At 44.6% G+C, this 13,494-nt stretch overlaps 1 protein-coding gene across 1 annotated transcript in view; it reads left to right on the forward strand.

Annotated features, from left to right (window-relative positions):
• COL23A1 (collagen type XXIII alpha 1 chain) overlaps positions 1 to 13,494 on the forward strand; it is a 172,507-nt gene that overhangs the window by 122,745 nt on the left and 36,268 nt on the right. Inside the window, exons 3-4 of the mRNA XM_027682443.1 lie at positions 7,079 to 7,086; positions 10,497 to 10,523. Coding sequence (XP_027538244.1) covers positions 7,079 to 7,086; positions 10,497 to 10,523 — 35 coding nt within the window. The remainder of the gene's footprint in view (positions 1 to 7,078; positions 7,087 to 10,496; positions 10,524 to 13,494) is intronic.

Genomic DNA, 13,494 nt, shown 5'->3' on the forward strand with positions numbered 1-13,494 from the left:
TGCTGTTGGAGAGGGGAGAGATGCTGTTGGTGTTGCTCTTTCTAAGGAGTCAGGCAGGGATGTGCCATTGAAAGCCACACAGTTTGCAACTGCCTCTGTATGAGAGGAAACAGCAGATTAAATTATACATTTGGGTTCTGCTCTTGGGTTCCTGAACATGGAGAGAAGGAATGAGGACCAGGTAAATTTTCATTTAGCAGGGAAGCTGATTTTGTTCTCTGCTGCCTCTTGCTATGGAAAATATATGTCTCAGTTTTCAAAAAGGGCAGCTCTGATCACTAGTATCTTAAACAATTTTTTTTAAGTTTGGGGGAAAGGAAATTGAGGGTTTTGTGCTGCACACCAGCAGCATGTGAACTGGTGGATTGATTTCCATGGAAGGCAGGCAGGCATTTCCCTTCTCTTCCACTGATGGTACATTAGATATTTTCTGAGATATTTTTGTTCCTGAAGCATCAGGGATTTACTCCTGGCTAAGGGATGGGTACTTCACTCGTTAAGGGGGTGGGGGGTGGATCCCAGCCAGCTTCATTAAACCCCATTTTCCTTGGGCTGTAGGAATAACCACCAGACAGCTTTGATTCTTTTTTTTTGTTGGCTTTTAACTGTCACTAATGGCTTTAAAAAGCACAGTGGAGTACAGCATTCAACCAGGGGCAGCTGGAGAGGTCAGCCAATGAACCTGATTTTGTATGCAGGCATTTGTGTAAACGCTGTCCAAGATGTGTCTGTAGTCCATACAGAATTCTGGGAGGCAGCACTGAGCTTGCACGTGCCCTTCAATTCCTTCTCCCTGTTTCATCCAAAAGCTTTTGAAAAGCAGCATTTGCCCTTGTGCTATGACATGCCTGCAAATGCCACTTGAGCATCCTTCCAAAGCAGAAAGCTGCCAGAAAGAACCAGCAAGAAAAAAAGCATTATAAAAGAGACAAAACAAAACAAAAAACTCAAAACAAAACAAAAAAATCGATTATTGGCAACAAAAGAAAATTCAAACCACCAAATAACTTTTTCTGAATTTCTTTGCAATTTTGGAGGAAAATCAAGCAGGGTGCAGCAGCCACCCCTGTGCACAGAGATGCACACTCAGACGTGCTGGATGGGGCACACCAGTGAAATCCCAGGAATGCAGCTCACTCCCTGTGGATTGTCCCTCTGCACTGCAGAGACACACGGAGAGCAGGCGTCCCGCCGTGTATTGCTCTTGGCTGAGCTGCCAGATGTTTGTTTTTCCAGATAGCTTGAATATATATTCCTATATTTGTTTGAGAACCTGATCACACATAAACCAGGTCCTTGTTCCTTCACTACAGCTGATAAATGTGAATAAAACTTTGTTTGTGCAGCACGCTGGTGTCCATCCCCAGGGACACTGCCTGGTTGGAGCTTCACAGACTCCAGACAAATGCTGTTGGAGAGCCAGAAAGCTCAGCCCGGCCAAGGGGAGCATTTTTTCTGGCAACTGTTGAAATGGTCATGTTGAAAAACTTTTTTCTGATTTATATTGAAACTTTCAACCTATATCTCTAAAAAACAAGAAGAGAAACTTTTAAGAGATACTTCTGTCCCTTTTAAATCACATCCCTCCTGCTTATTTAAACCAAGACTGAAATTTGTTTTTTTCTTTTGCTGTGATGGATTCAGATTTAAAAAAAAAATATTAATCCAAGAGTTGTGTTTCTCTAAACTAAGAATCTATCATCCTGAAACCATGCTCTCCACCACAGAAAGACATCATACCATAAACCATTTCTGGAGGTGGGGGAAATTAACTATTTAGACTGTTTGGAAGTGGGGCAAGTCTGGCTGGACATGCTTCAAAAAGCACTTGTTAAACCATGGGGATGAACCACCATTGCCCCTGGGACCTGCTGAGGGCAGGCTGTGGGTTCCGCTGGGGCCCTGGCTCTGGGCTTGGCTCAGTTTATTTTGTTGCAGAGAAGCATAAAGGCAACAAGTTTTGCCCATGGGAAGCCCTGGAGGGCAAGGGGGGGGTGTCTGTGCTAAACCCCAGCCTTCCCCCGGGCTTCCTCTGTCGGCACAGTCGTCCCTGCTGTCATCCCTTCCCTGACCTCAGACACAAAGATCAAGTACCTGGGGGAGTGTTTCTGCTGCTGTCAGCCCAGCTGAACAAACCAGGGAGTAATTGAGTCAAATGGCTCCATCTGACACATTTTATTTGCTCTCTCCATCACCTGGCCCTGTGGGAATCACTGATGCAGCCGTGGAACAGCAGACGTGTCCCGGAGCTGGTCACTGCAGTGACAGTCACCCAGGCACCACCAGTGTGAAAGAGGTTACTTTTAATAACCAATTTATTCCACTGTTGCTACCATGAGGCTTGGAAACTCAAAGCAGCAGCTGCCCTGGGGAGGTGTCATACTTGACTTGAGCCCTCTCTGTCTGTTTGGTCTGGTCCAGCACGTCCAAGCTCCATCCCAACCCTGCCAGAACCAACACACAGGTCCCAACATTCTTTATTCCTGTACATGAGCATCACCAGATTTCTTTTGCAGCTGGAAAGTTAAGCACAGCCTTGAAGACCCAGGGGCACCCACCCACGGAAATAGCTGGTGTATAAAAAGGAAAACCCATTTTAATACAACTTCGTGTGGGATTTTCAGCCTTCTCTGAGTGTGAGGTGGAAGGAAGGTTTTGCAGCACTCATGGTTGGTGCTGACAGCCAGCCTGCACATCTCAGATACAGTTCTTTTTCCGTGCCAAAGGCAAAATCAGGTTTAATGTCATGTTTAGCTTATTCTTTCAACGTGATATGTCCCAGTGAGGACACAGTTCAACTGCTGGAGTGAGTGTTTGTGAAATAACATGGATTTTCTCCAGGGATCTGGGAGGTTTTGCTTCCCCTCTTGCTGCCACCTGGTGCTGCGTGAGTGGGATGGGTATGGATGTGCAGCCCTCCCTGGGCTCTACGTTTATTTTTTTGTAAAGATTGATCCATACCGGGGTGTTCCTGAAGGATGGATGAATCAGATCCAGGATTTGGGAATTCAGTTTAAATATTTGTTCAAAGTCTTTGCGTAACTAGTTGGTGGGAGGTGATGCTCGTGTCTCTCGTAACATCACGCTGCTTTCTTCCCCTGGCTTGAAGATTGACCCAAAAACTGCTCTGAACCTCAGAATATCCCTCAGGATAAAACAGGAGAAAATAGACATGAAGTGCTCAGTCTGGAAAGTCTCTGGGTATGTCTCTGCTCTCCTCACATGAAGCAAGAGCTTGTTCTGGACATTAACACCCAAAGCTGATGGCTGTGGTGTTGGGTAGCCCCTGTTTGCATCAACTGTGAACAGCTACAAAATTGCCCTTACAGGTAGGCCTGAGAGGGCATTTTTTTAATGAAATCTAATTTCATTGGAAAATACTGACTTGGCATTATTGCTTGTTTCTGGCAGTAAAAGTTTTGTTTGCAAAGTTTTTCCATTTCAGTAACACTTGTTGGGGGAGTGTGTTGAAACTGCTGAATTGGGATAAAAGTCTTCTTGCCCACCACCCATGACTTTTGGTTTCCAAATTTACATCGCGCTGCAAATGTTGCTTTAATTTGAACTTCTAAGAAAGTTTTAATTCAAAGGGGGTTTTGTTTGTTTGGGTGGGTTTTTTTCTTACAGCTATCCTGTTTGCACAAATATCCTGGAACAGGGAAGAATCTAAAGCTTTTTTTAAGAAAAAACACAAAGAGGTTTCTATGCAGGGAAGTGTTATCTCTCTCCCAGCTCTACATGGACTGAAATCTAATATTTTACACATTAAGATTTACACTTTTAAACCCATTGGCCCTGTGACTGAGTGAACAAGTGCAAATATGTAGTTGTTCTTATTCAGTAAGCATGTGTCTGGGTGTATGTGGGTAAATCATGCAGAAATTTGTATTTATTTGGCGTTTTCCCCTCTTCCTTGTATTTTTAATACCCAAGGACTTCTTTTTCTGCTGAACTTCAGGAAAAATCTAACTTGTCCCGCATTTAGATTTTAACCTAGATAGGAGTTAGAGTTCAATACACAGCAACAAATCATTTTCTCAGACTCTCTGTGACTTCTTATGACTGTAGCAGTTGTTCTCCTTCCTTGTTGCCCATGACTCAATTACTCCCCTTACAGCATCCTGAATTAATAACTCTATATGTATGTATATACATACTGTATGTGTATATAAATATGCATAGCTATGTGTTTATATAGATATTTATGTGAATGTATACATATTGCTTTTAAATTAGCGTTTTTTACATCTTCAGGTGGCCACACACGTTTGCCACCTTGGGGATGGGCTCTTTGCCCATTAGGGCTGCAGCAAAGTCCCCTCTGACTCTTCCTGAGCCTTTGGGAAGGTCTGGCTGGTTTTGTTTCCCCTGCCTGGCTCTCCCCTCTCATGGCAGGAAAGCTTGCATGATAAATGATTTGCACATTTAACAGAAATGATATCTTATCCCAAAATTCCCAAGCTGCAAAAATACTTAGAAATAAATGACTGTGACCTGTCGTTTCCCATATGTTTGTGTACTGCTGGGGATGATGCCACTGTGACCTGCTAGGGCTTTGGATATACAAAATAACATTAATGTTAGTGGATCAGGAAATCTGGGTCATTTATTTTTAATGAGTTTCGGTTTTCACCTCCTGCTAGCACAGCTGTCCACGTTCTTAAGGAATCTCCTGGTGTTTCCAAATTTCTCCATCCCTTGCAGGCTTGGGCACTAGGTGTTCACTCCTGGTGAACAGCAGCATCATCCCTGTTCAAGGCAAATCAATCATAGACCAAAATCTGTGTGTTTGCAGATTATTTTGTCTTTCTTCTCCTCCTTCTGAAATCAGCCCCCAAGTTAATTTGTTAAGGAATTTTAAATACACAAAGGCTGCTTCCAACTTCTATTTGTTACAAGAAGAATTTCTAAGTGGTTTCATTCTTCCTGATTCTCACTAGTCAGAATTATTAGCAGTAAATTCTGGCAAATTTCTCTGAGAAGATCGTGCCTCTTGTGCAATGTGCCCACACTAGTGAGATGGCTGGGTGGGGGGCAGCCCCTGGGTACACGATCAACATCATTATTTATTGTTGGCTTGTAAAATATTTGACTTTCTTCCATAGGAAACAAGTGTCTTGTGGCTGGGCTGTTGAAAAACATGTTCTGCCAGCCAGAAAGTGATGTTGTTCCTAGGAGGAGAAGAGATTAGTTCAATAGGTTTCACTTTATGCCTTAATGGAGATTTATCTAGCCCTGTTTGGCCAACAGCACAGTGAAAGATTAGTGTAACTCCACTGATGTGGCTGGAGAACATCCCAGGGTCCATATACAGACCTTCCCCCAGTCAACAGTGATTCCTGGATTTGAGAGGGAATCACTTTGAAGAGCACTTTCCTGCACATGTTGGGGTTAAAAACAGTAGCCGAGAAAAGGCAAAAAGGCAACAAATTCCAAAGAGATTATAATTGGTACATGATTGAAATCCCATATTAAAATAATTTCCTGTCTGCTTCTTATTTGAGACTCAGTCTTTGACTTTTCCACAGAAGAGCTTTTGTGGGCAGCTCGGTGTGAGTGAGTTAATAAACCGGGTTTATGATTCTCAGTTAATAAACTGGCAGAGAGCCACTGACTTCTGTGTTCAGAAGAAGTTAAACCAAGGGGAGCGAGTTCAGAGCCTGTGTGAATTTTGGCACTAAAGAAAATGGTCTCCTGGCATGGAGGGAGATGTGGAGATTGTCTCCTGCCCTCCCATGTGCTCTTGGCTGTGGCCGTGGGTGACACTGACCGTGTTCAGGTGACAGACACAGGTTGAGGGGATGGTTCTTAGTTCACTGCCAGTCTTTACTTGCTGCCAGTCCTCATTCTCAAGCTTTTCTTGTTTTTTGGTCTTTGGTTTTGGGTTTTTTTTAATTCAACTCAACAATGTTTCAGTTTTAAAACAAATTTTAAAAACCTTGAAAATGCATTTGCTTGAAATATGCTTCCTGATTAATATTGTTGAATAACCTAGGATGAACAAAGCTGATTTTTTTTCCCCCTTCTATTTTAATTTTCCTCATGTTTTTTCTTTTCAAAGTGTGATTAGTTTCTGGTTTTGATCAGAGCATGAAGAAGTAGAACAGAGCTATAGGCTGCCTAGTGAACAATGTGGATTCCTTTGGATTAGAGCTCAGTGTTCACCTCTGTGTAGCACCAGCCTGGGCAAGCAGAGGGAAAACTGTAGAAATTGGGGTGGCAGGTAGTGAAAAGCCCTGCACTGCTGGGGAATATGGGGGAGATGGTTGGTTTTTTAATTCTGCTGCCATGAATCACAGTGTCAGACTGCGGCACTGATACCCGAAGTCTCAAGGAGATGTGAGGGGCATTTCCCTGGATCAAAGGCACTGTGCATCAATCCCCTGGCTGCCTCTGGGCACAGCAGAGCTCTTGAGCAGCAGCCACATGGAAGTGACACAGGACTGTGGGGTTGTGTGACATGTTTTGGGGCCAGGGAGTGACAGGAACCAAACAACAGCAGCACCTGGGATCCGTGGAAGCTGTAGCAATGTCCTTGCCAGGTGCCTACTGCACTGCTCCTCTGGCTTTTGCAAGCATGTCTCCCTCTCCCCTTGCACAACCTGAAGAAAAAATAAGGTTCATGGTGAAAATATAGTTTTTATTCATGAAAGTTTGCACGTTTTTCCAGCCCCATCTGCCTGCTCTTTGCTGGCACTGCTCTATGGTTGCAGGGGATGCCCCAGGCGCTCATGTCCTGTGCGTGGTCTTGTGGGGGGAGAGGGGATGGCTCTTCGTATCCATGAAGCCTGGATACTTCTGTTTGTAACCCCCAGTCACACTGGAGAAAAGGTGGGAAAAGACTGGTTTTGCACCCCTGTCAGCACTGCTGTGCCAGCAGCACGGGTGAGATGATCCTACAACAGGAGGATGCAGGGGGTGTTAAGTGCATCTGGAAAGTCATCCCGTGGGAATTGAACTGGGAAGTCCTGAACAGATCTGATGTTGGTTACTGCTATGTGCTGTTTTATCAGATTATACTTTTTCTTTGCAATTAAGTGACTTTTTTTTTTCTCTCTGTTTTTCTTTTGTTTTCCAGGACCTGCAGTAAGTATCGTGGATTTTACTGGTCGGATCAACAAAGTTAAGGCTTCCCCTTTCCCTGCCTTTCAGTGTCCTTGCAAAAGCACAGCATTTTTTGGTAGAGGTGTGTCTGGAAGCAAAATTGGTACCAGATGCTGCTGGAGTTTTTTTTAAGATTGTAGACAAATAGAAGGGGGGGAGGGGAATTTTAAAATGTTGAACTTGCTGCCCTGAGGGACTTTCAGTAATTTTAAGCTCAGAAAATATTCAGTAAAAAAGAGTTCTCCTTTTAAAGAGTTCTTTAGTCTGTCTCCATTTAACAGAAACAGTGCTGTACTAATATTTTAACATGTTGGTGGGTTCATTGGTTCTAAAGCTTTGTCTTGCTTTTCTTATCTGTTGTGTTTCCATCATTTAATACGGATTTGGTCACCTCACAAGGGGGGCTAGAGGGAAAGCCATAGCTTGCTTGCTTCTCTCTTTGAAGTCCTGGGGAGAATAATGAGCATTTCTACCAATGCAATGAGAAAATTTATGGGGAAATAGTTGTTTGAAGGGGTTATAGTTGAAAATGTGTCAACTCCTCCTTCCAAGTGTTCAGACGTGCTTTTGGCTGTGCCACCACGTTCAAATCTGTTGTTCTCCTGCTGGTTTTGGAGTGAGAATTCATGTTTTGTTTGTGCCCTCCAAGCTGCTGAGGGATTGTTTAAAAAAAAAAAAAATTATGGGTATTAGGTGTTTCAAGTTTTCTACTTTTCTTCCCCCAAAAGGAGGAGGAGGTGCAGGCTGTTTGCAGCCACACTTCCTTCTCTGTTGTTACGATAACAGAGATGTTTCTTCACGTTGTTCTCTTCCTATAGAGCCTCACTGGCTTAAAAAGTGACCATTTTAGGAAAAATTAAATTTGGTTTACTATTCCTGGGCTAGACCATTTCCAGTTCTGTAAATGTGTTTAAAAGCCAAAAGGTGATTGGGGATGTACCTGAAGTGTTGTAACAGCGCCATGGCTTTGGTTCTCCTGGGATCAGCAGCGCTGCCTGTGGGTTTGGTTAAGGGATTTCAGCCCTTTGAACTTTTGCTTCTATTTCAAGTTCGTTTTTTAATGTAAAGACTAAAGAGGGAGTTGAGCAAAATGATTATTTGGGCAGCTTTTGAAGGAGCAAATTGGGAGGTTGTGGAGAGCATCCACTGGGGCTGAGTACGGGTGTGTGGAGCCAGGGAGGCCTTCTGGGTGCTGGAGCTGGTCCCCACAGGGCTCTGCCTGGCACTTACTTATTTTTTTTTTCTTCTATGCCATTCATGCAATTTGGCTTAATTATTTAAGAAAACAAGTAATTTCTCACTCAATGGCAGGTTACAAGTGAAGAGGATACTGGGATGTTGCCTATTTAAAACTCCATATATACACCTTTTAAGGGACTTTTTCCTCTTGGCTGAAGTGCTTTGGCTTATTTAAAATGGATGTATTTGGCTGTTTTGGTTCTGCTCCTGCTCAGGGGCTGTTATCAGCCCACACGCAGCCGGCTGGGTTACACACACTGCCTCACGTGTGCTGTCTGGTCACGTTTATTGTATGTGATTTGACATAGGCAACATATGGTGCACTATTAATTTTTCTTTGTCTCTAGTTGGTTTCATTTCCTGGTTCCCACGGCACTATTGAATTGCAAACAGAGCACAGGGGAGATTTAACACAAACAAGACTTTTTTTTATCTTCTTTTTTTTTTCCCCCTCTCCCCTTGCCCTTCTTTAAAAGACAGCTCCTGGTTTAGTTCATTTTTGGTTTGGGTTTTTTTGCCCCCTTTTTTTTTTTTTTTAAATCCTGCTTTTTAGCATAAGCAGCATTTGCCAGAGACTTCTTTAAGCATAATATATAAGTCCTAGAACCCACAGAACCACAATGTTATTTTATTTCAGCAGTACTGTATTTATTAGTTTCCTTTGTTTCTTGATTTTGGCCATAAGGAATCAATTACTCCTTACATATACAGCATCACACTGCTCAAACTTGTATCCTCAATTCTGTTGTTCCCTAGTAGCAGTTGTTCTGGTATTTTATTTTTTTTTGGCTGTTATAATCTAGTTATGTGTATGAAATTACTAGAATTTGTGGTACAGGATTTGTGGCTGCTGGATGATTGATTGTCCTGTCTGTGAGTAAGGGGGTTTCTGCTCAGATATTCCATAAAAATCTCTGTTTCGGAGGGTATTAAAATCACATGCTGGGTAGGAAATTTCTACAATTGAAAGATAGACTTACCACAGACTGTAATTAAACATTTACAGTCCCAGATATTAGCAAACACATCATGTATTAGCGAGGGCTGGGCGTTACAAGTGTTTCCTATTTATCCGTGTGTGCTCCAGTGCCATACGTCTCCATAAAAATCCTCACTGTGCACTTTATCCCGAGACTGTAATTTGTTAAATAGGCGGTTGTTGAAGTCAACACTGTTTCTGGATGGATCAGGAGGGTGCTGCAGGAGGCATTAGAGGCCGCAGGGGCACTCAGGGAAAGGGAGGGGGCTGTTCCATGCCATGAGGAATGCCTGACTCCGGCTCTCCGCCCGCAGCACGCTGACATAACCTGTGTTTGTGGTAGCAGATGACATTGCTGCACCAGAAACATGCTTTACTGCCTACTTGTGTACCAGCTAATACTTAACAGCTCCTTCCAGGGAGTCTGCCTTAGGTCTGGCTTGCAGCAGGCTCTGCTGTGGCTCACGGCACGTTTGACGGCAGCTCAGGCTGTAAACGCCTTTGGGAACCTCCCGAGGGGAGCAGAGAAGGTGAAATATCCCGAGTGGGCTGTGTTTGCTTCTGCTGATCTCGCAGGTGTTACTGGCAACTTGAGCAGGGTCTTTCCCCGTGGCATCAGCTGTGCTTTCTGCCTCATTGCAAAGCAAAGCCTAGATGTGAGCTGGGAGAGCTGCATCCTGTGAGGAAATTGATGGATCTAAGAGGGGGAAACCTTCGCTGAATCAAGTGCTGCAGCAGGAGGTTGGAGCACAGTAACTGCTGTCCTGACCCCTGGCTCAGCAGCCACAGCCTCCCTGACCTCTCCCCAACCCCTGGGTGTTTCCAAACCTCTTGATACCCCCATCCCAAGGCAGGTTTATGGCCAGGATCCAGTGTGTGCCGTGCACATCCCTGGCTCCAGGGGCGGCAGGGGGTGAGCATAGACAGCAGGGATGGGTGTGAGTTGGCAAAGCCCTTGGTAAGTAGCCAAAGGGGGGAAGCACGAGATGAAAACCTGGGCAAAATACGCTGCAGGTGTGACCATTCCGATAGGAAAATTGCCCTGAGAGGTTTCTCAGGAGTTCAGTGCCAGGGCTGGCTGGGGAGCTGATGACCCCATGTCCTGCCTGCTGCTGTGTTGTCATGCTGCTATGGATGCATTGACTGACTTGTCTCCCTTGTTCCCCCCCCACAGGGGCAGTCAGGACGTGATGGTTACCCGGTAACTCCGCCATTCCTTTTATTTTTATTCGCTTCTAATCTGCTCTCTGTGGTCCTCTCAGTCTTTTCCCATGACTTGAATTTCTTCACCTTTTTTGAGTTCTATTTTTTTTTAATCCTCTTGCCTCCTTCTTTATCAGCAACAGCTTTTGAGGGATTTAGCCCTAAAAGGCAGAAGCCTGTGCAATAATGTTTATAGGGTTGAAATACTTGAGCCCTTTCATGGTGGTATTCATGCTCTAGCCTAAGAGTTCACTGGACTGCAAAGTTAGTGAAGGCTTTGAGATTTGTCCCACTTGGAGCTGTAGGTGGCCAAATTTGAGGACACTGGTGAAAGAGCCTCAGGTGTTGAGATAGATCCTCATTTACCCATCTCCAAAATTTTTTCCCTGGGAGCAGAGATGTCCTGCTGTGATGTGCAGAAGGAGGGAGTCCTTGTTCTAACTGGATCTCAAACCACAGGCTCTCATCTGGCTCCCCTCATCCCCACTAATGCACTTGGTTGGCCAGCGTGCTCCATCTCCAAGGGGCTCAATGCTTGGTGTAATGGGTTGGTAAAAACCACTGCAGAGGTTCTCCATGTTCACAGTGTGTTTCCATCTCTGTTCCTGTCTTTTGAATGGGTGCAGCAAGTTCTGTACTGCCTGATGCTCTGGAAGGGGCTTCTTGGCTATCATAGCCTTCTCCTGCCTATGCTTGATGTCCCTTTTTCTTTCTTTTTTTTCTTTAATTTTTTTTTCCTGAAGGAGTGTGTTAGGAGAACTCCCTCCTTGTCTCTGCCACCTCATGCCCTAGTGCCCAGTTCTCCTTGAATGCCCATAACCAAACATCTATTGAGTTTTACATGTGTCGTGGAGCTCAAGGGAGAAGGATTGGAAGGGAATTCCAGAGCTGTTTGCAGTTTTCACTTCCCCTGGACCCCTGTGAGCCTCCCTGGGGAGGACAGCGGTGTTTCCCAGAAGGGGAGAGGTGGGAGATGGGGTTAATTCTGCAGAATAAACCTGTGCTGCATCCCTAACACAAGGGTACTTAGGACTTCACCAAATGATTTGGGTAAGTTTAGCGTGAGGGAGGAGCTGGAAGCCTGTGAGTGAGCAGGGCTGTTGGTGTCCAGGGAAGGGGTTTGTCTCCCTCAGGCGGTCCCTGCTCGCAGCAGCCCCGACCCCGGAGATGCTGGAGCAAGGAGGTTGTACAGATGCACCAGTGGTCTGCTGGAAATGAAGATTTTGATTCACTGGAAATCAGGATGTGAGACTTCGCTCTAATGGGCTGTTTAATGGCAGTTTTAGGGGCTATTAATATCAGTTTTAGGGTGCCCTTGTGGGATGTGGCGAATCGCTGCAGGATTAGCAGTGCCCGTGGCAGGTTTGTCCCTTCTCCTCTGTCTCAGTCGTGTTCTGGCAAAGCTCGTGTGTGTGGTTTAGTTGTAGAGTTCTGAGAACCAGAAATGCTGGGAGAAAACTGTGACTATTCCCTAGGGCAGAGCACCATCACTGTCCCCATGGGCAGCCCGGCACTCTGCCCATCCCAGCTCCTGCTGGGGGATTTTGGTGCTGCTCCAGCTTTCCTGGATGGTGTCAGGGACTGGCAGTGACCCTGTTGCCATGTCTGCACTGGGAAAATGGCAATAACATCCCCAAAAGTCTTTTCCTCCTCTCTCTTACCCCCAGGACCTGCAGTCCAGGTGGGCTGTGGGGTTGGTCTTATTCCGGACTTTGAAACCCAGCAAACATTGAATTGATACATCCACATGGCTGTGGCTGCAATAATTACCTTTATCTAATGAGGAGGTGAGGATAATTGCATTTCCAAAGCAAGATATATACCTGAAGAAGGAGGAAACTAAACATAAAGCAGGCTTAAGAATATTATTCAGCACAAGCATATGGACAGGTTTTATTACATCCAGTTGTGTAGTCAAACTGATTTAATTATTTAGTTCCCTTCAGGGTGATCAAATAAACTCCAAGCTGCTTCAGGAGGAGGATGTGGTGCAAATGCAGGAGTTGTAGGTGGATATTAAATGGTGTTTGGTGTCAGGGATAGGTGTAGTGACACATTCATCCCTCGACTAGCAGTGCTTTTTTTGTAAGCTGCTGGTGTATAACTGAGCTGCAAACAAAGGAAGTTTTAAAGGGATGAAGTGATCCAGAGCTCTGGAAACAGGGCCAAAAGGGAAAACAGATTTTATAAGATGATTTCAGTATTTTTATACTCAACATCCTAAGAGGAGGGGTTTGTGCCCTACAATAAAACTTTTTTTTCTTTATGAAGTTCTGTAGGTTTATTATTATTTTTGGAACTCCAGAGAGGATTTAGTTTCTATTTTTAATCCTAAGGCGTATTCTACTAACATTGCTGCAGCAGCTATGAAAAATGCTGGAATGTGCTGATCTTCTGGTTGTGTTTGATTTGTTTTTGACATCTCATTGATCATGGATCACAACCCTTGCCTCTGTAATTTGCACTAAGTGTCAGTGATCGTAAGCTCCTGGGTTTTGGGGTGCAAATCTGCTTAGTCTGAGAGCCTGCCTTGCTTCTTGCTCCTGAACTTGCAAGAATGGAAATGAATGCACCAGAGAGCAGCGAGGCTTTTACTCTTTTTTTTTTATGCCAAAAAACTGATCTTGGAAGTTCCTTTTAGAGAAAATTACCTTAAATGACTTCTGTGGGGAAGAAGAGCACTTTACCCCAAAGATGGGGGAGAACTGGCAGGTTGCTTTTCTCGTCTGACATCTGAGTGGTCCTTCTTGCAGCACACCACGGTGTTTCTCTGGTTCTTTGTGCTGGTGGCTGGAGTGACACGTAGGTTTGCAGTGGATGGTGTCCTGGGGTGAACTGGCAGCTTTGGCGACTGAAAACTACAGCATAAATGGTTCTTTTATACAAAATTTACAGAATAATTGGTAGTTGCAGAATGGTTATGGGGCTCCATTGATTCATGAGACAGGCATGGTCTCTGAGGAAGACAC

The sequence above is a fragment of the Neopelma chrysocephalum genome, unplaced genomic scaffold (assembly GCF_003984885.1).
Source record: "Neopelma chrysocephalum unplaced genomic scaffold, ASM398488v2 Primary Assembly neopelma1_63, whole genome shotgun sequence".
NCBI lineage: Eukaryota > Metazoa > Chordata > Aves > Passeriformes > Pipridae > Neopelma > Neopelma chrysocephalum.